Here is a 27,568-nt window from a genome sequence, read left to right as displayed (position 1 = left end):
AAGGCCATATTTCATTTTTTCTCATTGCCACGTAATATTCCATTGTGTATATAAACCACAATTTCTTTATCCATTCATCAGTTGATGGACATTTAGGCTCTTTCCATAATTTGGCTATTGTTGAGAGTGCTGCTATGAACATTGGGGTACAAGTGGCCCTATGCATCAGTGCTCCTGTATCCCTTGGATAAATTCTTAGCAGTGCTATTGCTGGGTCATAGGGTAGGTCTATTTTTAATTTTCTGAGGAACCTCCACACTGCTTTCCAGAGCGGCTGCACCAATTTGCATTCCCACCAACAGTGCAAGAGGGTTCCCGTTTCTCCACATCCTCTCCAGCATCTATAGTCTCCTGATTTGTTCATTTTGGCCACGCTGACTGGCGTGAGGTGATACCTGAGTGTGGTTTTGATTTGTATTTCCCTGATAAGAGCGACGCTGAACATCTTTTCATGTGCCTGTTGGCCATCCGGATGTCTTCTTTAGAGAAGTGTCTATTCATGTTTTCTGCCCATTTCTTCACTGGGTTATTTGTTTTTTGGGTGTGGAGTTTGGTGAGCTCTTTATAGATTTTGGATACTAGCCCTTTGTCTGATATGTCATTTGCGAATATCTTTTCCCATTCCGTTGGTTGCCTTTTAGTTTTGTTGGTTGTTTCCTTGGCTGTGCAGAAGCTTTTTATCTTCATAAGGTCCCAGTAATTCACTTTTGCTTTTAATTCCCTTGCCTTTGGGGATGTGTCGAGGAAGAGATTGCTACGGCTGAGGTCAGAGAGGTCTTTTCCTGCTTTCTCCTCTAAGGTTTTGATGGTTTCCTGTCTCACATTTAGGTCCTTTATCCATTTTGAGTTTATTTTTGTGAATGGTGTGAGAAAGTGGTCTAGTTTCAACCTTCTGCATGTTGCTGTCCAGTTCTCCCAGCACCATTTGTTAAAGAGGCTGTCTTTTTTCCATTGGATGTTCTTTCCTGCTTTGTCAAAGATGAGTTGGCCATACGTTTGTGGGTCTAGTTCTGGGGTTTCTATTCTATTCCATTGGTCTATGTGTCTGTTTTGGTGCCAATACCATGCTGTCTTGATGATGACAGCTTTGTAGTAGAGGCTAAAGTCTGGGATTGTGATGCCTCCTGCTTTGGTCTTCTTCTTCAAAATTCCTTTGGCTATTCGGGGCCTTTTGTGGTTCCATATGAATTTTAGGATTGCTTGTTCTAGTTTCGAGAAGAATGCTGGTGCAATTTTGATTGGAATTGCATTGAATGTGTAGATAGCTTTGGGTAGTATTGACATTTTGACAATATTTATTTTTCCAATCCATGAGCAGGGAATGTCTTTCCATTTCTTTAAATCTTCTTCAATTTCCTTCATACGCTTTCTATAGTTTTCAGCATACAGATCCTTTACATCTTTGGTTAGATTTATTCCTAGGTATTTTATGCTTCTTGGTGCAATTGTGAATGGGATCAGTTTCTTTATTTGTCTTTCTGTTGCTTCATTGTTAGTGTATAAGAATGCAACTGATTTCTGTACATTGATTTTGTATCCTGCAACTTTGCTGAATTCCTGTATCAGTTCTAGCAGACTTTTGGTGGAGTCTATCGGATTTTCCATGTATAATATCATGTCATCTGCAAAAAGCGAAAGCTTGACTTCATCTTTGCCAATTTTGATGCCTTTGATTTCCTTTTGTTGTCTGATTGCTGATGCTAGAACTTCCAGCACTATGTTAAACAGCAGCGGTGAGAGTGGGCATCCTTGTCGTGTTCCTGATCTCAGGGAAAGAGCTTTCAGTTTTTCCCCGTTGAGGATGATGTTAGCTGTGGGCTTTTCATAAATGGCTTTTATGATCTTTAAGTATGTTCCTTCTATCCCGACTTTCTCAAGGGTTTTTATTAAGAAAGGGTGCTGGATTTTGTCGAAGGCCTTTTCTGCATCGATTGACAGGATCATATGGTTCTTCTCTCTTTTTTTGTTAATGTGATGTATCACATTGATTGATTTGCGAATGTTGAACCAGCCCTGCATCCCAGGAATGAATCCCACTTGATCATGGTGAATAATTCTTTTTATATGCCGTTGAATTCGATTTGCTAGTATCTTATTGAGAATTTTTGCATCCATATTCATCAGGGATATTGGCCTGTAGTTCTCTTTTTTTACTGGGTCTCTGTCTGGTTTAGGAATCAAAGTAATACTGGCTTCATAGAATGAGTCTGGCAGTTTTCCTTCCCTTTCTATTTCTTGGAATAGCTTGAGAAGGATAGGTATTATCTCTGCTTTAAACGTCTGGTAGAACTCCCCTGGGAAGCCATCTGGTCCTGGACTCTTATTTGTTGGGAGATTTTTGATAACCGATTCAATTTCTTCGCTGGTTATGGGTCTGTTAAAGCTTTCTATTTCCTCCTGATTTAGTTTTGGAAGAGTGTGGGTGTTCAGGAATTTGTCCATTTCTTCCAGGTTGTCCAATTTGTTGGCATATAAGTTTTCATAGTATTCCCTGATAATTGTTTGTATCTCTGAGGGATTGGTTGTAATCATTCCATTTTCATTCATGATTTTATCTATTTGGGTCATCTCCCTTTTCTTTTTGAGAAGCCTGGCTAGAGGTTTGTCAATTTTGTTTATTTTTTCAAAAAACCAACTCTTGGTTTCGTTGATCTGCTCTACAGTTTTTTTAGTTTCTATATTGTTTATTTCTGCTCTGATCTTTATTATTTCTCTTCTTCTGCTGGGCTTAGGCTGCCTTTGCTGTTCTGCTTCTAGTTCCTTTAGGTGTGCTGTTAGATTTTGTATTTGGGATTTTTCTTGTTTCTTGAGATAGGCCTGGATTGCAATGTATTTTCCTCTCAGGACTGCCTTTGCTGCGTCCCAAAGCGTTTGGATTGTTGTATTTTCATTTCCGTTTGTTTCCATATATTTTTTAATTTCTTCTCTAATTGCCTGGTTGACCCACTCATTCGTTAGTAGGGTGTTCTTTAACCTCCATGCTTTTGGAGGTTTTCCAGACTTTTTTCTGTGGTTGATTTCAAGCTTCATAGCATTGTGGTCTGAAAGTAAGCATGGTATAATTTCAATTCTTGTAAACTTATGAAGGGCTGTTTTGTGACCCAGTATATGATCTATCTTGGAGAATGTTCCATGTGCACTCGAGAAGAAAGTATATTCTGTTGCTTTGGGATGCAGAGTTCTAAATATATCTGTCAAGTCCATCTGATCCAATGTCTCATTCAGGGCCCTTGTTTCTTTATTGACCGTGTGTCTAGATGATCTATCCATTTCTGTAAGTGGTGTATTAAAGTCCCCTGCAATTACCACATTCTTATCAATAAGGTTGCTTATGTTTATGAGTAATTGTTTTATATATTTGGGGGCTCTGGTATTCGGTGCATAGACATTTATAATTGTTAGCTCTTCCTGATGGATAGACCCTGTAACTATTATATAATGTCCTTCTTCATCTCTTGTTACAGCCTTTAATTTAAAGTCTAGTTTGTCTGATATAAGTATGGCTACTCCAGCTTTCTTTTGGTTTCCAGTCGCATGATAAATAGTTCTCCATCCCCTCACTCTCAATCTAAAGGTGTCCTCAGGTCTAAAATGAGTCTCTTGTAGACAGCAAATAGATGGGTCTTGTTTTTTTATCCATTCTGATACCCTATGTCTTTTGGTTGGCGCATTTAATCCATTTACATTCAGTGTTATTATAGAAAGATACGGGTTTAGAGTCATTGTGATGTCTGTATGTTTTATGCTTGTAGTGATGTCTCTGGGACTTTGTCTCACAGGGTCCCCCTTAGGATCTCTTGTAGGGCTGGTTTAGTGGTGACAAATTCCTTCAGTTTTTGTTTGTTTGGGAAGACCTTTATCTCTCCTTCTATTCTAAATGACAGACTTGCTGGATAAAGGATTCTCGACCGCATATTTTCTGTTCAACACATTGAAGATCTCCTGCCAATCCTTTCTGGCCTGCCAAGTTTCAAAAGAGAGATCAGTCACCAGTCTTATAGGTCTCCCTTTGTATGTTAGGGCATGTTTATCCCTTGCTGCTTTCAGAATTTTCTCTTTATCCTTGTATTTTGCCAGTTTCACTATGATATGTCGTGCAGAAGATCGATTCAAGTTACGTCTGAAGGGAGTTCTCTGTGCCTCTTGGATTTCAGTGCCTTTTTCCTTCCCCAGTTCAGGGAAGTTCTCAGCTATGATTTCTTCAAGTACCCCTTCAGCACCTTTCCCTCTCTCTTCCTCCTCTGGGATACCAATTATGCGTATATTATTTCTTTTTAGTGTATCACTTAGTTCTCTAATTTTCCCCTCATACTCCTGGATTTTTTTATCTCTCTTTTTCTCAGCTTCTTCTTTTTCCATAACTTTATCTTCTAGTTCACCTATTCTCTCCTCTGCCTCTTCAAGCCGAGCTGTGGTGGTTTCCATTTTGTTATGCATTTCGTTTAAAGCGTTTTTCAGCTCCTCGTGACTGTTCCTTAGTCCCTTGATCTCTGTAGCAAGAGATTCTCTGCTGTCCTGTATACTGTTTTCAAGCCCAGCAATTAATTTTATGACTATTATTCTAAATTCACTTTCTGTTATATTATTTAAATCCTTTTTGATCAGCTCATTAGCTGTTGTTACTTCCTGGAGATTCTTCTGAGGGGAGTTCTTCCGCTTGGTCATTTTGGATAGTCCCTGGCGTGGTGAGGACCTGCAGGGCACTTCCCCTGTGCTGTGGTGTATACCTGGAGTTGGTGGGCGGGGCCGCAGTCAGACCTGATGTCTGCCCCCAGCCCACCGCTGGGGCCACAGTCAGACTGGTGTATGCCTTCTCTTCCCCTCTCCTAGGGGCGGGATTCACTGTGGGGTGGTGTGGCTCGTCTGGGCTACTTGCACCCTGCCAGGCTTGTGATGCTGGGGATCTGGCATATTAGCTGGGGTGGGTAGGCAAGGTGCTCGGGGGCAGGAGGGGCAGGCTTAGATCGCTTCTCCTTAGGTGATCCACTTCAGGAGGGGCCCTGTGGCAGCGGGAGGGAGTCAGATCCGCTGCCGGAGGTTTGGCTCCGCCGAAGCGCAGAGTTGGGTGTTTGCGCGGAGCGAGCAAGTTCCCTGGCAGGAACCGGTTCCCTTTGGGATTTCGGCTGGGGGATGGGCGGGGGAGATGGCGCTGGCGAGCGCCTTTGTTCCCCACCAAACTGAGCTCTGTTGTCAGGGGGCTCAGCAGCTCTCCCTCCCTTTGTCCTCCAGCCTTCCCGCTTTCCGAGCAGAGCTGTTAACTTATGACCTCCCAGACGCTAAGTCGCGCTTGCTGTCGGAACACAGTCCGTCAGGCCCCTCCGCTTTTGCAAGCCAGACTCGGGGGCTGTGCTTGGCCGGCGAGCCGCCCCTCCGCCCCGGCTCCCTCCCGCCAGTCCGTGGAGCGCGCACCGCCTCGCCGCCCTTCCTACCCTCTTCCGTGGGCCTCTCGTCTGCGTTTGGCTCCGGCGACTCCGTTCTGCTAATCCTCTGGCGGTTTTCTGGGTTATTTAGGCAGGTGTAGATGGAATCTAAGTGATCAGCAGGACGTGAGGTGAGCCCAGCGTCCTCCTAAGCCGCCATCTTGCCGCAACTCTCCAAACCACAATTTCTTTATCCATTCATCAGTTGATGGACATTTAGGCTCTTTCCATAATTTGGCTATTGTTGAGAGTGCTGCTATAAACATTGGGGTACAAGTGCCCCTATGCATCAGTACTCCTGTATCCCTTGGGTAAATTCCTAGCAGTGCTATTGCTGGGTCTTAGGGTAGGTCTATTTTTAATTTTTTGAGGAACCTCCACACTGTTTTCCAGAGTGGCTGCACCAATTTGCATTCCCACCAACAGTGCAAGAGGGGTCCCGTTTCTCCACATCCTCTCCAGCATCTATAGTCTCCTGATTTGTTCATTTTGGCCACTCTGACTGGCGTGAGGTGATATCTGAGTGTGGTTTTGATTTGTATTTCCCTGATGATCAGACCCTTTTTCCAAAAGAAGAAATGCTATCTATTCTGAGAAAAGACATCACAACACCTTCAATCTCACTGTCTAAAAACTGCAGTCTTGGGGTGCATAGATGGCTCAGTCCTTTAAGCGTGGGACTTTGGCTCAGGTCATGATCTCTCGATTTCTGAGTTTGAACCCTGCATGGGCTTTGTGCTGACAACGCAGAGCCTGCTTAGGATCTTCTGTCTCCCTCTCTCTGCCAGGCCCCTCCTCACGCTCTCTAAATAATCATTAAAAAAAAAAACTTAGGGGCGCCTGGGTGGCGCAGTCGGTTGAGCGTCCGACTTCAGCCAGGTCATGATCTCGCGGTCCGGGAGTTCGAGCCCCGCGTCAGGCTCTGGGCTGATGGCTCGGAGCCTGGAGCCTGTTTCCGATTCTGTGTCTCCCTCTCTCTCTGCCCCTCCCCAGTTCATGCTCTGTCTCTCTCTGTCCCAAAAATAAATAAATGTTGAAAAAAAAAAATTAAAAAAAAAAAACAAAACTTAAAAACTGCAGTTTTTCCAGTATCTTCACCTTCCACATCCAATAAAATCCTCAGTCCTAAATTCTTTTAAAATGTCTCTCAAATTTAGCCCTTCTCCATTTCCTAAATTTTAGAAGCCTTTTCATGGATGCTAAGAAGTCAAGTCAAATTCATTTATCTTACTTCACAGAAGTATTTTCCACGTGAGAAAACATTCTGCACAAACTCCCAGAATGTTATATAAGAGAAGGTATACAGTAAATATTTGTGGAATGCATTAAACATACAAACAAAAATACTTTCTTATATTTAGACAAATGTATTTTCAAGTTTTGACTGCAACAGAGATATCTTTTGTCCTCTTGGCCTATATTTGTCTTACATGAAAAAAGTCAAAGGCATAGCTAAACCAACCATGTGTAATAGTAAACCTAGCTGAATCCTATTTGTATTTATGAGTTAGGAGAATCAGGGCCTTAAAAACAAAAAAAAATTTTATCTTTAAAGAATAATATCAGAAGGTAGAAACTCAGAAAAATTCACAAAACAGTATTAACATTAGTACTCTTTTCTTATCAGTACTATTTTTATATGTAAGCATTATGGAAGAACTATGGAAAATGTTTACTTAAAGTCAAGATACAGATTTATAAGGTTCCAAATATTAATATTTTTAATCAGGATTCAACAAATACTCTCAAATGCAACCCTAATAAGTTCTGTAACTAGTAACCATGTGGCTATTGTTATTATTATATATTATAATAAATTTTGGTCTCAAGTCTTCATAAGTCTTGTAACCAATTAAAACAAGTGAAAACCTTTCACATAATTCAAAAAGTATAAATTTCTCCAAATGAATAACAAATTTAGTCAGTAAATACTATATAGATCACTTTCCTCTATCTTTACTTCAGCATGAAAATCCCATTAATTTGAATTATAACAGAATCCATTTCCCAGTAATGAAATTTTAGGTCATCACTAACTCTTTACTCTTTCCCACAAAAACTGTCAATAAAATTTCAAAAATTTTCTTCTACAATAGTTCCTGTAGTTCCCCTTTTTCCATTCTTGTCACCGTGTCCTCCACTTGGCCAAAGATTCCCAAACACTGCTCCACATTGGAATCACGTGGGGATTTCTTAACACTGCTGACACCTGGCTCCACCCCACATACTGTCACTTAATTAGAATGGGGTAGGGCCTGTGGGTTATTAGTTATTCTAATATGCAGCAAAGCTTGGACACCACTGATCTTACCTCTGAATGATTTAAGCTAAGATTTTTGAAATCTTTCTCAAAGTTTCCTTTTCTATAGAAAATGCTGCAAATAATCCTATTTTTTTTTTCTTTCTACACTATTTTCTCCACCAAAATTCCAAATTTCCAGTATATGGATTATTTGACTCACATCTCTTAAAATGGAATACAGTGTCATGCTGTCCATAAAAGGCAGAAGTTGTACTAGATGATTTCTTTTTTTCCCCCCAAGTTTATTTATTTATTTGTGGGGGGATGAGTGGGAGGGAGAGGAGAGAGAGAATCCCAAGCAGACTCCGCACTGCCAAGACACAGCCCAACGCAGGGTTCAAACTCACAACCCCTGAGATCATGCATGACCTGAGCTGAAACCAAGAGTCAGACGCTTAACCAACTGAGCCACCCAGGTGCCCCGTACCTGATGACTTCTAAGGTTTCTTCCCACTCAGAATTTATATAGTTCTCAAAACAACATCAACAACAACAACAACAACAACAACAAAACAGTCCTTTCTGGATTCTCAAGCACACCTAATGCCCTTCTTCAGTTTTCCTTAACCGTCTGCCTTTCTGTAATGAGTTGCACCATATGAAATTTGCCAGTATTAGATTATTTTTAACCTAAACAAACAGCCTTTCTTATGATTCATCCTAACATTCCCCTTCTATTTATTCTTTACACCAGAACCTTTTAACATAACACAACCCAAGCTAAACCATTTCCTTCTTGAAAACCCCAGTGAAATCTCACTTCCTTGTTACAACTTAGATAAGAAAAGGAAGAAGACATGGGTCCATACAGAAAAACCAAGGAGACCTTTTTTTAAAATGTTCTACATACATATACTTGAATGAGGTAAAGCATTAGATGAAGTTAATGTTTAAAAGTTTCTCTATATAAGTATTTACACAGACTATTTAAGAAGCTTAAATTGGATTTTTTACTTCTGGCATTAGAATATCAAGGGAACCCAAATTAAGACAGTGAGGTGGGTTCTTTTGGTGGTGTTTTTTTGTTTGTTTCTTTGTCTGTTTTTTTTACTGATGATTCAATATTTGTATATATTGCAACATGATCATAGTAAGTCCATCACCCAGTACACAGAATATTTTTTCTTGGATAAGAACTTTAAAATCTACTCTCTTAGCAACTTTAGAATATGCAATACAGTATTATTAACTATAGTCACCATGCTGTATGTTATGTCCCAATGACTTATTTATTTTGTAACTGGAAGTTAATACTTCTTGACCCCTTCACCCATTTTGCCCACCCCCAAACCCCTTGCCTCTGGTAGCCACCAATCTGTTCTCTATATCTATGACTTGTTGCTTTTTTTGTTTTGTTTTCTTTTTAGATTCCACATATAAGTGAAATCATATGGTATTTGATCATATGGTCTTTCTCTGACTTTTTTTACTCAGTAAAATTCACTCAAGGTCCATCCATAGTGTTAAAAATGGCAAGACTGCATTCGTGTCTGTGGCTGATAATATTCCATTGTTATGTATTTGTGTGTATATGTGTGTACACACACACACACACACACACACATTTACGTTATCCATTCATCCATCTATGAACACTTAGGTTGTTTCCATGTCTTGGCTGTTGTAAATAACGCTGCTGTAAACATGAGGGTGCATATATCTTTTCAACTTAGTGTTTCCATTTTCCTTGTAAGTGGAATTGCTGGATCATACAGTAGTTCTATTTTTAATGTTTTGTTGTCCATAGTGGTTGTACCAATGTATATTCCCACCAATGGTAAACAAGAGCTTCCTTTTCTCCTTATCTTTGCCAACTTGTTATTTCTTGTCTTTTTGATAACAGGCAATGTAACAGGTATAAATTAAGTTCAAAAAATATCTACCCAAGCCAAATAACCGGGTAGCTTGTTTTTTAAACCTAGTAATATACTGCAAGCATTTTCTCTGCAATACGTTTCACTAATTTTAAAACCCAAGCTTCAGAATAATTTATAGGAAACCATTTTTGAAACAGAAAAGAAAGGAGGAACCTACACTGACTACTCCATGTGAAAGAGCCTCCAGCTTCACAGTCTACATTACCACTCTATTTCCTTCATAGTATTTGTCATACTTTGCATCACCTTGTTTACTGCTTATCTTCCCTCTGCTTGAACCTAGGTAAGCTCTCTGGCAGCAGAGAAGTTTTCTCTTGTCTACTGCTATATTCAGTCCCTAGAGAATGTCTAGCACAAAATAGATGCTCAATAAAATTTTGAATATGCATGGGGAAAAGATCAGAAGGCAAAGTTAACCTTGACTGTGTTGGTGATTTTTGTGATTTTTTTAGGTATCTTTTTCTGTTTACCGTATTTTTTGTTCACAGTATATACTAACTTTTTATTACAGGAAAAAGTTATTTTAAAATAATAATTTTAAATTCATGTTTTACATTTTGTTGACATATTTTTAACAACTTAAAAAACTCAACATAAAAGTTATTTTTTGAAGCCATAGAAGTTCAATCATCAAGAACTAGCCGTGACACTAATTTTAAGACAACTGTATAAAAATAAATCATGTAAGGGACACCTGGGTGGTTCAGTCACACATAAGCATCCAACTCTTGATTTCAGCTCAGGTTATGATCTGACAGTTCATGAATTTGAGCCCCTTGTGGAACTCTGTGCTGACAGTGCAGAGCCTGCTTAGGATGCTCTCTCTCTTGCCCTCTCCCGCTGCCCTCGCCAATGTGCACATAGACTCTCTCTCTCTCTCTTTCTCTCTCAAAATAAATAAATAAACTTAAAAAAATAATACTTCTATTAAAAAAATAAATCATGAAAAATATATATCATCATCACTCATCATCAGGGAAATGCAAATCAAAACCACAATGCAGTATCATTTCACATCTGGTAGAATGGCTATCATCAAAAAGACAAAAGATAATGACTTAAATTAGTGAGGATGTGGAGAAAGAGGAACCCTGTGCGCTGCTGGTGGGAATATAAATTGGTACAGCCACTATGGAAAACAGTATGAAGGTTCCTCAAAATAATTAAAAATTCAGCAATCCCATTTCTGGATATATATCCAAAGGACATGAAAATACCATCTCAAGGAGATATATGCATTCCGACGTTCACTGCAGCATTCCAATATCCAAGGTATGGAAACTTAATTGTCAGTCAAAAGATGAACACATCAAGATGTAGTACGTATATACAATGGAATTTTATTCAGCCATAAGAAAGAAGGAAATCCTGCCATTTGTGACAACATGGGTGGACCAAGAGGGGCATTATGCTAAGTAAAATAAGTCACATAGAGACAGACAAATACTGTATGATATCATCATGATATTATATGTTGAATCTTAAAAAGTCAAACTCATAGAAACAGAGACCAGAATGATGGTTACCAGAGGCTGAGGGGTGGGGTAGATGGGGAGATGTTGGTCAAAAAGTACACACTTCTAGACAGAAGATGAATAAATTCTGGGGATGTAATAAAAACTTTATATATATATAATATATATATATATATATATATATATATATATATATAATATATATGACCTAACTATAGAGTAACATCTAAATTGTGTTTTGGGGTTTTTTTTGAGAGAGAGACAGAGACAGAAACAGAGTGCAAGCAGGGGAGGAGCAGAGAGAGAAGAAAATACAGAATCCAAAGCAGCTCCAGGCTCTGAGCTTCCAGCACAGAGTCCCATGGGGGGCTTGAACTCACAAACCTTGAGATCATGACCTGAGCTAAGTTGGACACTTAACCAACTGAGCCATGCAGGCGCTCAAATAACATCTAAATTATGAAACATATACTCAGCATTAAAGTTATACCAAACTACACTGTATAAGGGCATTTCTGAACACAAGTCTTCTTAATTCTTAATTTCAGTCTTGAGTAGGAACTTCACCCATCTCAAACTTGGTGTACTGACTGGAGTTTCACTACTCTCCTGATCCAGCAACTCTTAAAGTCTCAAAAATATGCAGAGGAGAAGGCAGCAGTCAGCTCACCCTGCAGCACTTGTGATGTTTCCAGAGAATGCACAGAGAGAACAGAACAAGCACAAGGACTTATGAGCTTTCTTGAGTAAGGCTACATTTAAGCCCAATGCCATGATACTAATTTTACTATTAATTGTTTTATAATTTAACTTAGCTTCTTAGTGAGTGTCAATCAGACCAATGCCCCAAGCTTAATCATCACCTGAATCATATACATACCCTGATCATATGATCCCAGACTAGCCTCTCCACCCAGAAGCAGTCATCTCAAATTACACACCACAAGCCACTGATGGGGCTGCGGGTGGGGAGGTCAATGAGGAGACTGGGTAATGAGATCATTATAAATTCACTACCTACAAGTACTGGAAAAACATCAAGGTGCACAGTGTAAAAGATAACAGGGGTGCCTGGGTAGCTTAGTCGGTTTAGTGGCCGACGTGGGCTCAGGTCGTGATCTCACAGTTTGTGGGTTCAAGCCCAGCATTGCGCTCTGTGCTGACAGCTCAGAGCCTGAAGCCTGCTTCCGATTCTGTGTCTCCCTCTCTCTCTGCCCCTCCCTGGCTTGTGCTCTGTCTCTCTCTCAAAATAATAAATAAACATTAAAAAAAAAAAAAAAGACAACAAAGTTCACACAAGGTTTAAAAACGACAAAGTTCTTACGCAATACAACATCTAACGCAATCCAATTTAAGGCATGTTTATGATGCATGATAATCTTTTTTCTAGAGTCAAAGAAATAAAAAGAATTGTCAATTAGGATTTATGGTTATTGCTTAGTTCCCAATTTCATCACATGCAATAATCTTTTATAACATTATATAAAACTATTCAAAATGCCTCTTTAAGGTTTTTGTCAAAGTCATTTCATGCAAAAGGGCTGGCTGGAATATTATCATATTTGGAGAATATGTTTGGGTCTGCTCCCAAATAAAGCCTAAGCTGTAAATACAAAATTCACATTAGGGGATAAGGCTCCTCACGGGGATGGGAAATCACTCTCCTGAGCAGCTGACACTGAGGTGTCATGAGAGGACTTATGATTGCTGACCAAGAGAAACAAGCCCTATGTATTAAGATGCCAGACACAGGAAACAAATAGTATTTTGAAATATCATCCTCAAATTGAAAATCACAAGAGCAGACATTCAGAAGACGATGCTTTGATCTGTGATGGAGCCACTATTCACCAAGGCAGCTTCGAATGGCAATATCCCAGAGTGAGGAACAGCACGGTTGTTTTTTGTTTTTTGTTTTTTTTAACAACGGTTAGTAATTCTCCTGAGGGAAAGCCAATTAGCTTTCAAGTAACACCTATTAAAATATGTAAACATAAGTTCACATGAATCAGGAGATTAAAATCTAAGATATTTATAATTTATTATAAACTATGCTTTAGCTACTTACTCAAAAATGTCTGCTCCATAACAAAAATATATTTGGCTCAAAATGTTACAGCATAAAAAGTAAATTATTTCATTTTATTTCTCCAAATTACAGCATATAAATCAATAAGTTCCATATATACATATAAAACTGATTTCAGGCTAAGAATTTGATACAATAATAAATTCTAAATTTATCAATTTTGCATTTTTCTGTTTCACTATAATGAATCATACTGCATCCCAATGAGTAATGAAAGCAAAAACAAGCCCCAAGCCCACTATACTATAAAAATTTACCTAGTTTTATCATAACTACCATCTTCCTGTGGGAAGGAAAGGCTTCTGTGAATCAATTATTATCCAAAGGCAATATTATTTTTTAAGGAAGTGAAAAGTCACGCTCACACATATAGATCAATACCTTTCCAGGGACCCGGAGACTCTCAATGGCACCAAGATCACTAAGGTTCTCCGGAGGGCTTTTCAGACCCTTAAAAAAATAATAATAAAAAGAATTTTAATTCTGCTGCAGAACTATAAAATGATAGAACATATTTACTAAAATAGAAATCACCATTAAAAACAGAAATTTTCCTGCTTTAAAATATATAGAACGTACGTTCTAAAAACAGCTGTCACTTAATGTACTTAATATGTATTAATATGATATTAAATAGTATTTAATAATAGTATTATTAAATCAAGTAAAGATGTACTTTTGGAAGTTTAAAATAAAAATATTATATGACATCTTCATAACTAATGGCTGAAGTCTAATTTAACCATAGTTTAAAAACAACGAAAAGAAAAGAAAATTGGGTGACAAAAAGCATTCTATAAAAGGACTTACCTATTAATCATTACCAAATTCACCTGATAAAAAGGAACAAGTATTATGATTCTCTGATATAATACACCAACCAATTGAGCTAATCAAAGACTTTTAAATAATGCTAATTGCTTAATTAATACGTAAGTAATCCCTTGATTCTACCTGATTATTTCTCACCAATGCACCCAATTTGTACTGTATAACAAATCTCCTATCTTGCTGCTTTCTACTGTTCTTTAGCTCCCTGGTACCTGGTAATTTCTATATTCACAATCTACTGAGGGACTCTGAAAGTCTCATTTGTACCAGGGAAAGTGAACAAGACAGAAAGAAGTTAGCAATCTAACTTTTCTTTGAAAGCCTCTTTTTAAACATAGGCTTTTCAAAGCAGATAACTAAAATCCCTGTAAATATTAGTCTGTGAGGGGCACCTGGGTGGCTCAGTTGGTTAAGTGTCCGACTTCAGCTCAGGTCACTATCTCAGAGTTGTGGGGGTTCTGGATGGGGCTCCAGGCTGACAGCTCAGAGCCTGGAGCCTGCTTCAATTTCTGTCTCCTTCTCTGCCCCTGCCCTGCTCGCACTCTGTCTCTCTCTCTCAAAAATAAATAAACACTTGAAAAAACTGTGAGCAAAATTAGCTGATGCATAAATTTGAGTTTTGTCCTTTAGGTACCTTATATTGGTCCTTTGCTGTCCTTAGTAGCCAAAATATATGGTTTACTTAGGTTGACTATTTGAGAGTTAGAGCAGAACTTGCTTATTTTTAAACTATAGAGCCATGTATTCTATCTTCCCTATTATAAAATATGGCCAGTCATGACTACAATTTTTTATGACAGCAGGTGCTTTGCCTCACTCCCAAGTATTCCATTACTCCCAGAAGACTCCACACCCAGGTTTCTCTCACTTTCATTCTCTCTCATATTCTCTCTTTCTACCCCTCTCCCTCTCTCTCTCACACACACATACACACATACATGCACATATATATACATAAACGCACAAGTGTAAAACTTCATAATTTGATTCAAAAGCATGAGCACCCCTAAAATATATTTTAAAGATATAACTGTCATGCCTTTTAAATAAATATTTTTAAAAGTACAGATTTGTGTAATCAATCCAACAGAAATTCTTGGAGGAATATATCACATGTAATTTTCTCTTTCCCCAGAGCTACTCAGTAAAGAAACCAATGCCTTAAATGTAAAGTGATACACACTAATATCTAGGAAAGGGCCTTACCTCCAGATTAGTCACCCCATATAATAATCTGCTAATACTATATGGCAACTTTCTAACAAATGTACAAAATAAAAGTCGTAAAAATTGGAAACCCTATTACATGTTGGGAAGCACGGGAGCTCAGCGATTCAGGGAATGGGCTCTGTGGTCTTGAACAACTTACCTACCTTGCCTGTCTTTATATTCTAATTATGGTGACAATAATGCAGAGGCCAGTGGTAAGGAGTAAAGGAGATAATGTATGTGGGAGGCCAAAAACAGTGTCTGGTATATGGCAAGCATTCTTTAAGTGCTAACCATTATTCTGAATATTACTGTGATCACAGAGAAATGCTTCTCTTTTCTCAAAACAGAAATGAAGAATTACATAAGTGTCTCAGAGCACATCTGACACTCACCTGTATTTTTCACATAAATGTCTCAGAGCACAACATCTGGCACTGATGTGTATTTTAAGATTAGCAAGTTTATTAGCAAGTTTATAAATTTCTATTGACAAAAAAGAAATCATTTTTATCTTTACTTCTCTAAAGCAGGAATTCACGGTTATAACTGTAGTACTCTGCTTTTACGAAATTGAAGCTCACTGTAATCATTAACCATTATTTGATTTTCTTTTATATTTAGTATTTGTTTTGAAAATTTCCTCAGGGGGCGCCTGGGTGGCGCAGTCGGTTAAGCGTCTGACTTCAGCCAGGTCACGATCTCGCGGTCCGGGAGTTTGAGCCCTGCATCAGGCTCTGGGCTGATGGCTCAGAGCCTGGAGCCTGTTTCCGATTCTGTGTCTCCCTCTCTCTCTGCCCCTCCCCCGTTCATGCTCTGTCTCTCTCTGTCCCAAAAATAAATAAAAAACATTGAAAAAAAATTAAAAAAAAAAAAGAAAATTTCCTCAGTTTAAATTTATAAAAAGTTCAGCATAAGTAATACATGCCTCTGATCTCTTTTGCACTGCTTGTGGGAATGCAAACTGGTGCAGCCACTCTGGAAAACAGTATGGAGGTTCCTCAAAAAATTAAAAATAGAACTACCCTACAACCCAGCAATTGAACTACTAGGTATTTATCCAAGGGATACAGGGATGCTATTTCAAAGGGGCACATGCACCCCCATTTTTATAGCAGTGCTTTCAACAATAGCCAAATGGAAAGAGCCCAAATGTCCATCGATGGATGAATGGATAAAGAAGATGTGGTATATATATACAATGGAGTATTACTCGGCAATCAAAAAGAATGAAATCTTGCCATTTGCAACTATGTGGATGGAAATGGAGGGTGTCATGCTAAGTGAAATTAGTCAGTCAGAGAAAGACAAATATCATATGACTTAACTCATATGAGGACTTTATGACACAGAACAGATGAACATAAGGGAAGGGAAGCAAAAATAATATAAAAACAGGGAGACGGACAAAACAGAAGAGACTCTTCAATATGGAGAACATACAGAGGGTTAATGGATGGGTTGTGGAGGGGGTGGGCTAAATGGGTAAGGGGCATTAAGGAATCTACTCCTGAAATCATTGTTGTGCTATATGCTAACTAATTTGGATGTAAATTAAAAAATATATAAATAAAAAAATTTTTTTAAAAATACCTGCCTCTGCACTTTATTTCTTTGCCCAAAGCACATTTTAACACTTCAGACTACTTCTATTATGCCTAAATGAATCTTCTATTTCCATTTATGAGACCAGCAACTAAATGTCCCAATGATCAAAAGGAGCATGTGAAGTGATTTCTGTCTGCCTCTTTCTCTCTTCAGCAAAATTCAACATAGTGGCTGTACTCAGTCCTCAATTTCTCTCTAACCCACCTAATCCAGCTTTCCTCCCCACCACTTCATGAGAAGTGCTATTGTCAGGTCACCAATGACCTCCATGCTGCTTGATCCAAAGCTCATTCTCACCTTCTGCCACCCATCTGCTGCAGCATTTAGCACAGGTGATCACTCCTTCCTCTTTTCAATTCTTTACGTGGTTTCCAGGACCCACACTACTTGGTTGTTGTCTTTATCCAACATTTATCCAACAAATATTTATTCAGTGTCTGATAGGGGACAGGTGGTCTTTGAGATGCTGCGGTCTTACCTCACCAGCTGCTCCTTCTCAGTCTGCCTTGCGAGATCCACCCTAACCTTCCAGCATTGAAATCTCAAGAGCTCCAACCATGGACTGTTTTATATCCACACTCAATCCATTGGTGATCTTAGCCACTTTATATACCTTATATATGTTTTTAAGTCCCAAATTTTTATCTCTATCCTGTGCTTCTCCTCAGAAATTCAGACTCTTAGCCAAGTGCCTATTTTTAATCTTGCCACTTAAATATCTAAAAGAGGCTTTTAAAAAGCAAGTCTAAAAACTTTCTGCCTTCCCTGAATCTGTTCCTTCCTCAGCCTTACCCATTTCGTTAAATGCCAATTCTAATTGAGGGGGCCAAACCATCTGGAATCAACCTTAATGCTTCTCCTTCTCTCACAGCCCAAATCTGATCTGTCAAGAAGTCCTGTCAACTCTAAATTTACAATATACCCACAGATCCAGCCTCTTCTCAATCCTTCCACCACGAGGACTCTGTATAAGGCCCACATCCTCTCTCCTTCAGATACTGCAATAGCATCCTTACTGTTCTCCCTTTTTTTGCTCTTTTTCCCTCTTCAACCTATTCTTTAAAAAGAGGCCAGTCTTTGCTGGCAGTGAGGAGCCTGCTTAGGATTGTCTCTCTCTCCCTGTCTCTGCGCCTCCCTCACTCTCTCTCAAAATAAATAAATACACATTAAAAAAATAAATAAGTAAATAAAAGAGGCCAAAAATGTCTTTGTGAAGTCCACATATGTAAAATGGCATCACTCCTCTGCTTGCTATTTCAATCAAAATGGAAGCATGGCTTTGCTATTAGTAAGGAAAAAAGTAGTAGGAGATGAGGTCACGATGAGGTCCTTTGTGATCCGGCTTCCTGCTTTCGGCTCTCATCCGGACCTCATTTTCTACTATTTTCTCCTCACTTTACTCCACCCGCACTGGCCTCTGTTCCTCAGCCATGGTCCTGCCTCAAGGCCTCCACATTTGCTCTTCCTTCCACCCGGAATGCTCCTTCCCAAATATCCACATGGTTTGCTTCCTCACTTCCTTCAGGTTTTTACTCAAATGTCACCTTCTCAGTGAGGCCTTCCACAGCCACCCTATCTAAAATTATCAACAACCGCAAATTGCCAACAACTCCAGACCTCCCTATCCCCTGTTCTTCCAAAGCATTAATCCCTATGTCTTCCTGAGCACTTGTCTGATTTGTTCACTGCTGCACACCCTCAAACTTAGAATAGTGCCTGGCACATAGTGCTCTGTAAACATTTGTTGAATGAATTGAAAAAACAGAGGCCAGCATAATAGAGAAAGCTGAACAGACCTCATATAAATAAACAGAGCTAACAAAGCCCACCCTCCCACTCTTTTCCAAAGCAAGATCCTTGCAAAGCTGAAATGCCAAAAAACCCCATAAGTTTCATAGACCTTTCATATCTCTCCACATTAACAATATTATTAGCATATTCTTTAGCCTCACAAAAAAGAAACATCTTTGTGTATATGTAATACTACTACATTTAACCCAATAATAAATGTTACTAAATAAAAATCTCCCAATGTAACTCCAGGCAGCACTCTATTTTCACGTCTTAAAGATTAATGAAATGTGTATTCGTAACGATTAAATATGTGGAAGTCAAGCCATAAACAAATATAATTAGGATGACTTTTAAAATCTGTGTAAAACTTCTAACTTTACTTCACTTTTTACACAGTATGTTCCAGTTATTTTGTATGTGTTCTTTAGGGTTTTTCTATCCTAAGCACTGATTTGAGCTGCTCAAGTCCAATAAGCAACTGATTGAGGTTGAAGAGTCACCATTTACACAACAATTCACTACATTTAGGAGATCTAAACATATCACGGGTATCTGGACTTGTGTATTTTTTCTCTCCCTTCAGTATTACAAAATAAGGTTAAAAACCAATAAAACAACCAATGTTGCTATACAGTGATGACTACACTGAACTATATGGCAAGCAACATGACAGAAGACCAAATTTAGCTGATGCACAAAAGTCCAAATTCAGCATTCTAGAAGCAGTTTAGGAGTAGTAGTGATATAATGTATATTGGTGTAAAAATTAAAGAGATACTTAAAAAAAAGCAAACAGATACCAAAAGTCAGCCTGAAATCATCTACTATTGTTACTGCAACAGCCTGCTTCCAGTTTTCCTGCTTTCTCAGCATCAGTGCAGCCACTGAGATGAACTCTGTGATCAAGCACTTCCTCCATAAGACCCAGATGCTGTGTTAACTCCTTGATCTCTTTACCTTCATCATATCATATGAACATCACCATCAATCTGACACCATGAGATACATGTTATCATCCCTATTTTAAAGATGTGGAAACAAATGCTCAAAAAAGGTGACTTCTTCAAGGTCACATAGCTACTACTGGATGGAGCAAGATGCAAACATCCCTGAGTAACAAGTGGTATGAACCATAATACCAGTACTCAACAAATGTGAGGGATCGCCACTTACTTAAATCTTTTATTATTTACAGAACTTTTTAATTTTATTTTTGTGACATTAACAATACAATTTAAGAGGAGTAAAATAATCACGTAGGACTCATGTATTCTTCACAAGATATCTACCATTTGTAACCTATTCAGGTATCTCTCAAATTCTGAATTCTCAAATAAGAATTTAATTTGGAATCTGTTTTCTAATAAACAACAAACCTAACTCACAAATGAAACTTTCACTAAATGACTATCCTTCATATTCTCCAAAGTTCTCAAAATCTCTAATTTACAACCCTGAATTAACTTCTCTCATATAAAAGTAATAAAGTATGGCCAATTACAGTGAAATATTAGAGTTGAATAAATAAAGGTATCTAAAGTCATAATTTCTTGCTTGAAGAAAGCTGAGACATGACTAGGAAGTCCATAACATTTATGAGATGGAATAAAAACCAAAGTTTTTTGTTCATGAATTATCATTGTGGCAAAAAATAAAAGACCATTATTTTGCCATAACAATGATTTTTTAAGTATAATTTCTCACGCATTAACTTATTGGTGGTGACTCTCAGAATTGTAAGATAAGATTAACAAAAATAATGATTTTCATTTTAGCATCTGGAAATTTAGGCTATAAGGTTTGGGAACTTGCCCAAAGTCACCAAGCTACCAATTCTGTCTTCAACTCATCCACTTTTTTTCACTCTTCCCAGGTCATCTCTATTGCACAGACCTCACCCGCCTACCCAGGCCACCTGCTCAGAGACGACAGGCAGCCTGGATAAAGGGAGTCCTGCAGGCAGCTGGGACTGTCACTGGAACGACGGCAAAAGGGAGAGGAAGGGAAACCAAGATAGCCTTCATTGAAACTCCCTCATTGACCTTATCTAAAGGAATGTTTCTGGGACGCCGCTACCCGCCTGAGCAGAGCTCAGATCAGGGCGGCTCAGATTAGTTTTCCAGGGTGTGCCCCGACTTTCCAGTGCCCCTGACACCTGCCACCAGCCATACCTTAGGCGTCCGCCCGTCCCGGTCCAGAGACAGACCATCTAGACTCCTCTACCAGCAGAAACGAAGGAGGCCTTTGCTTCACCTCTGCGACTTACCTGTCGGGTCATAAGAGATTTGATTTTTTGCATGTCGAAATCGTGAAAGGGGTATTCTGTGGCAAAGAACTGACAAATCACGCCCAAACACCAGACAGCTGGCCGGTACACAGGGAAGCCATAGTGAGTAGTCACGTGGAGCTGCCGACCCTGGTCATCCTCTCTCGTTCCCTGAGCATGCTGGGAATTGTAGTCTTCCGGCTACCACCGACACCCGCAATGAAGAGGAGAGGACAGCCCAGGCACTACATTTCCCAGCAAGCAAAACAGTAGACGCTTCAGTTAAGCCTGCAAGTCTTGTTGCTCTGAGTGACCACGGCGACCGCCTGTCTTTACAGAATTCCTTGCCCTTGGTAACTCCATTGATAAAACGAAAAGCTAACTCGTAGGTGACCAGGCATTGAACGACAGGAACAAGCATTGAGAAGACAGTATATAAACCAGACTGACGTGATTCCCCTAAGAGTATAATGGAGGAAACCCCACCTAGTAGAGACGGGCGGAGTGGGAGGACCTGAGATTGACGTGACAGGAACTCAAGGGAAGGCAGTCTCCCAGAAGTGACCTGAGAACCTGGGACTCTCTAGCGGGCTCTGGGCTTGGCCTGAAGAAAGGTGTGGTCCAGGTTGTCCAATAGGCAGCTGTCCAGGGTTAGGGCTGTTCTTTCTCAGTCTTGGCATCCACTGCAAAAAAAACTATAAAACCCAAAGATTTAACCCCTATCTATTTCACTACCTTCCTAATCTAAGGCAAGTCAAGATGGAAAATGCAACAATAATAAGTACACATGTCACTTTAAAGTTCTCATTTCAACTTTTAGCAATTCAGTTAAATTGAGGAAGGTAGAAGAGTCTTTCGGGTTTAATTTAAGGAAGAACTTTCCAGGGGCACCTGGCTGGCTCAGTTGGTGGAACATGTGACTCTTGATCTTGGGATTGTGAGTTCAAGTCCCATGTTGGGTGTAGAGATTACTTAAAAAAGAAAACAAAAAAAGTTCTAGTTATGAGAACACCAGGGGGGAAAAAAAGCGACCCAGCACTAACAACAGGTAACAATTATTGAGCGCTTACTACATGTCAAGAACTCTGCTAATAGCTTTACATATATTATCTCATTTATCCACATAAGCATCCTATGGGGTTGGTACAATTATCCCCATTTTATTTTTTTTTCAATTATCCCCATTTTAAAGATGAAGAAACTAAGGTATGGAGAAACTAAATAACTTGTCTGAGATTACTGCAGACATGCAAGCAGAAACTGAAGGACTGATTATGCAGATATTGGATTTTTTAAGTTTATGTATTTATTTTGAGAGAGAGAGAGAAAGCACGAGGCAGGGAGGAGCAGAGAGAGACGGAGGGAGAGATAATCCCAAGCAGTTTCTGCACTGTTAGCTCAGAGCCCGACATGGGACTCAAACCCATAAACCGCAAGATCATGACCAGAACCAAAGTGGGCCACTTAACAAACTGAGTCACCCAGACATCCCCAAGATGTTGCTTTAAGTAAGAATTTCATGTATGGTGTTGCAGAGTGAGTCCTGAAGGGTGGTAGCAATAATTCTTTTTAAATTTACTTTTAATTAATGTTTATCAGAAACCCATGATTTCAAAAGTATTTCTTAGGACAACTGAAAAAGTGTTGAAGTGTGCCAAACTAATGAAAAAATTCGGTAAAAAAAAGAGTATGGGTGGTACTAAGATATGGCAAAAATAATAAAAGTAGTTTGCAAATGACTGAAATTTAGAGGACCTTACAGAGGTTATTTCCAGTTCTGAAATTATTATTTGACTTCAGTGTCTTGTCTTTTGTCTTTGTCTCATTTTTACAAATGAGGTTGTAATATTTGACCTAGGGTTTTTGTAAGCATAAATGAGATGATGTAGGTGAATGCAATTTATACATTGTAAAACACCTTACAATTATGAAGTATTCTAGTCACAATTCTTCCCAGTTCTCTGCTCCAAAAGAACCACCCTGTGCATACTTCTGTCGTGCTTAACAGTTCTTTTTGAAATTATGTTTACCTATATGCTTCTCTGTTATTTGTACCCCATAAAAAATTCCAGGTACTTTTGGGCAACCCTAGTTTAGTTTATTCTTTATCTGCTCTGGTCTTTATTGCCAGGCAGTTCTTACTGTATGAAAATCTTCAATATTTAAAAGTCTCTGAAAGCACCAAAAGAAACAGAAACTGCTGACTATATTGGCATGTAAAATGAAACCCAATTCAATTTTTGATTGTTAGGCACTAGGCAACACTACACTAAGCACTTTAGATTAGTAATATATAGTCTCAGTCCTCAAAGAGTTTACAGTCTAGTTGAAAAGCATATATTATAGCTGATCCAAGACCAGTAGTTCTCAAACCTGACCATTTAAATTCACTGGCGGAGTCTGCCATTGCTAATGTTTTCTTTTAGGTTCTTTGTTTAAGATCCTCAGTGATTCTTATAGGCAGCCAGCTCTAGAATTTCATATCCATTCTTTAGAAATGAGAAAATTTTTCCATCTCAGGTTTCAAGGTCACACATTTTAAAATTAGAGCTTGAGTCAGAACTAGAACCCATATCCAAACCCAGAATTTTCCCTTTATATAGTCAATACACAAAGTTACAAGTGACAAAACAAAAAACTTTTTTATTCCATGTATTTGTCTTTTTCTATCAGCCAAAGCGGGGAAATGAGAGTTTTCTGTATCTTCATGACCCTGAAAAGTCAAGAAAGCATTAAAACTTTGTTTTACTCGAATACTCTTAAGTTTTAGTTTATTTCTTATAAACTAAAAAGAAATGAACAATCCAGTCTTCTAAAAGTTTAAAGGCTGTAACTATAATGTTGAAAACATGTAAAGTAAATCAGTGCTATTATCTAAATAAACTATATTTTCTAGGGGCGCCTGGGTGGCGCAGTCGGTTAAGCGTCCGACCTCAGCCAGGTCACGATCTCGCGGTCCATGAGTTCGAGCCCCGCGTCAGGCTCTGGGCTGATGGCTCAGAGCCTGGAGCCTGTTCCCGATTCTGTGTCTCCCTCTCTCTCTGCCCCTCCCCCATTCATGCTCTGTCTCTCTCTGTCCCAAAAATAAATAAACGTTGAAAAAAAAATTTTTTTTAAACTATATTTTCTAATTCAGCGTACCCTAACAAGATAGAAAATAATTGAGCCATACGTGATGCATTTTTAATTCCCTAAACAAACAAACCTAGAGCCTTAAAGAACACTTTTTAAAAAGTGAAGCATGTTATCTCATTTCCATTTTTCAAAAATGAATGTAAGGCTTATTTAGGACTTTCATATTTCCCTGAAGGACGTTAGTGGTAGGCCAGAGTAAACTAGTGGAAAGTTTGGATGGCCTGCCAATAAGTCTTAAGAAAGGCTTCCTGGATGGTAGGCCCTTGGTAAAGGAGTGACAGCCCCATTTTTGGAACATCAGAGCAAAGAGTTTAAGTTGATCTGGACAAGGCAGCAGCATTAGCAGGAAAGTAGGATAAGGGCATATTTCTGGTGGCCCAAACAAAAGGAGCCTCTGGAAACTTAAATAAAAGCTGGTTTGATTAGGAAGATACATTTCAAATCATCCTATAAACATGAAAGCAGCACAAAGTTGTGGCCTCTCCAGGATGAAGTAACTACACTTTCGGAGCAAGGAGTAGCAAAAACAAAAACAAAAACAAAAACACTTACTGAAGGTAAAGCAGTGACCTGGAGAAGAGCGCAGGAAGGAAGACTGCTACATAGTCATTTCGCAGCCACATGAGGAGACCTAGGCTTCTGGGAGACAGAACTATACAGGAGTGAACACCAGCACAGCCAGAGGCGATTGCGATGGCCTCCTCTAGAAGCCAGCTCTTTCCAATAGCCTGTAAATTGAAATCTAATTACAACATAAGACAGTGCTTTCTTTCACCAGTTCTTAGTCCCCACTATTCTACATTGACCTTGGCATTGGCATTTTACCACTTTTCCAATTCTTCTTACCATTCCAAAATATTCATATGCTACTAATAAATAATGAATGCAGGGGTTTGAAATGCATGTAGCAGACTGCTTGCCTTATGAAACAAGACCAATCTTATTTACAATTTAAACTAGATGATAAATAGTGTGACGTGAAAAGCTGCAAAAAAGCCCTTCCCTAAAATCTCCCCCCAACACAGTGACTCCTTTTATTGCTTGAAATTTTATTTTATTTTTTTACTTTAGAGACAGGGGAGAGTCAGAGAGAATCTTAAGCAGTCATGCTTAGATTAGAGCCTGACATAGTTCTCAATCCCATGTCCCTGGGATCATGACCTGAGCTGAAATTAAGAATTGGACCCTCAACTGACTGAGCCACCCAGGTGCCTCTCATTGCTTGAAGTTTAATTACCATGGATATAGATTGATTAATCAGACTTTTCACTTTAAATGTAATTATAACTAAGATCAATAAGTAGGCTACTGAAAAGTATAGTACAGCAGAACCCCTCTGTGGGTTACAAGTCAAATGTGAGATATTGATGGTGGGAAATTTCTCATATGATAATAAAGCACTTGAAACCATTTTCAGCAACCATGTAAAAATTGACAACGGTTGAAGTTCTATTTTATCATTACCTTGTACGACTTCCTGTGCAAACATCCTGTATTTAGAAATGACTGGGACCCGTAAGAGTTTATGCCCACCATCCGCCACTAGAGGGCGCCTTGCATTGCATATGCCACGTAGCACTTTCCCCAGGCGTTAGGTACAGGTGTTGCCGTTTTATCGTGTGTGCCATGACATGAAAAGATCACAACTATGATTCATTTTGGCATTTGTTTATATAGTATCTGTTATCACCTATTTCATAAAATAAAGGACATTTTAAAATATCATGCAAAAGAAACAAAAAATCTCAGAATAAAAATCAGCCCTTTATATTGAGTAAACCTAACATTAAGAAAAAACATCACTACATTGTCTTCATTTCTCTCATTTTGCCTAGGACCCAAAAGGTTTCCTTATGTGTCAGCACTGGGTTCGAAAAACACTGGAAAGAGTTCATTTTAAAAAAGACAATTAGAGATTAATATTGATTTAAAAGACATGAGGGAAATCTATGTGATATCTATATTTCTGAATTATATTTTGTACAAACCAATATTAAAATTATATGCACTTCTTAACATCAGCTGAGAATCAGAAGACATGGGTCAACGAGCATTTGGCGTTTATTTCTCAGGGAACAACTTAACAAAAATACTAGTTAGGCACCAGGTAGGTGCTAAGGATCCATAACAAATTTGACTGGTTTCTGTATTCAAGTTGCCCAGAGCAAAAATAAACATGCAATAAAATTAATTGAGATTAGTGAGATAAGTGCTGCCATAGATGTATGTCCAAGATTTAGAGGCACCACAGAGAAAACTGTGCTATAGTAATTACCTGGGAGGAAGCTCTGGCTGTTTTTCCGAATCATGGAGAGATCATAAAATGACCTCTGGAGAGGCCTCAGGTTTTCCAAAAGTCACTTACTCTCTCTCTCTTTGCCTATAGAAGCATTTCTGGAAGTGTTGGGAGCCTTAATGCAAAAAGTGTTTCAAAACTTGGATTCCAAAACAACTATCATTCCTTTTTTTTTTTTAACCTTTAATTACGCTTGGGAATCTCTTTCCTCTTATCATTTAACTCCTTCAGTGAGCCTTTATGGTTAAAAATGATTTATGCTAGGAAATTTTGCTGGATTTGGTGAGATTTTCTCACATACTTTGTTATATGCTTTATGTTACATGCTTTTGTTACATACTTTACGTAGTGGAAGTCTTGGACTAGAGCCTTCTTGCAATAAATGAAATTAAATGGGAGTTAACTTATAACTTAGTAAATTAAGAGGAAGTGCTAAGGCTGCTTGCTCCCATGGCAATAAAGAGGCCAGGCTGAAAAGCTATAGCCCTGACACCACAGCAGAGACTATAAGAGCTTCTCTGGGCCATTGGTTTACTTCCTCTATGCTTCAGCTGTGAAAATGTAGCTTCAGATATTATCTGTTTTCATTATAATTATGCATGGTCCATGATTCACTGTCACTTGGAAACACACCTGCGGTTCGCTTTTAAAAATAACATGAATCCATAGACTGAATAAAACCATGCCAGACATTTGTAATAGAAAATATTACATAGAAAAAATCAGTTTTAAAGATATTCAGTGCTCTGTTTTGATTCTTTAGTATAATTTTTACATGTTACTTAGTGACTTGATGATTTATAACTATTTAGCAGATACATGAAATACTTCAATTTTCATAGAAAAAGAATTTTAATTTCAAAATTATGGTACAGTTTTTGCCTGATAGGAAACCAACTTACATTTTTCAGGAAATTTCACAATATGCTCTCATTATGAAAGCATACTATTCTTCAGTAAAGTCACCCAAAAGGATGTTCTCCTTCATGTGATTATTAATAACTAAGAATGATTCATGAAATACACTGACAATTACTGATAGTCTGATAATCGCTAAAAAGCTGTTCTAAAGTCATAAGCCGGTATTCTTGCAGAGCACATAACAGGTGTTCCCACTCCCTGTGTCCTTTGTATACACATTCATTCTGTATTCAAATCACAGAAGCAAGAGACAGGATAGGGTCTGTTACCTCACTGCTAATTTCCCTAGCAAATAAACCACCAGCTGCTGGTCCATGAACCAAGTTGCCACCAGGAACAGGGCAC

At 38.6% G+C, this 27,568-nt stretch overlaps 1 protein-coding gene across 2 annotated transcripts in view; it reads right to left on the bottom strand.

Annotated features, from left to right (window-relative positions):
• The window catches only part of VPS50 (VPS50 subunit of EARP/GARPII complex), a 138,681-nt gene extending 117,666 nt beyond the window's left edge, over positions 1–21,015 (bottom strand). The window contains exons 1-2 of one of the 2 annotated variants that reach the window (XM_047842862.1): positions 20,872–21,015; positions 13,545–13,613 (exon numbers count right to left, since the gene is read on the bottom strand). In XM_047842862.1, the coding sequence (XP_047698818.1) occupies positions 13,545–13,613; positions 20,872–20,904 (102 nt within the window). In that variant the 5' untranslated portion in view covers positions 20,905–21,015. The remainder of the gene's footprint in view (positions 1–13,544; positions 13,614–20,871) is intronic. The other variant, XM_047842869.1, reaches the window with a different exon arrangement.
• Between the last annotated feature and the right edge of the window lie 6,553 nt (positions 21,016–27,568).

This window comes from Prionailurus viverrinus, chromosome A2 (genome assembly GCF_022837055.1).
Source record: "Prionailurus viverrinus isolate Anna chromosome A2, UM_Priviv_1.0, whole genome shotgun sequence".
Taxonomy (NCBI): Eukaryota; Metazoa; Chordata; class Mammalia; order Carnivora; family Felidae; genus Prionailurus; species Prionailurus viverrinus.
The sequence above is the reverse complement of the archived record's forward strand: the minus strand, read 5'-3'. Positions and strand labels throughout refer to the sequence as shown.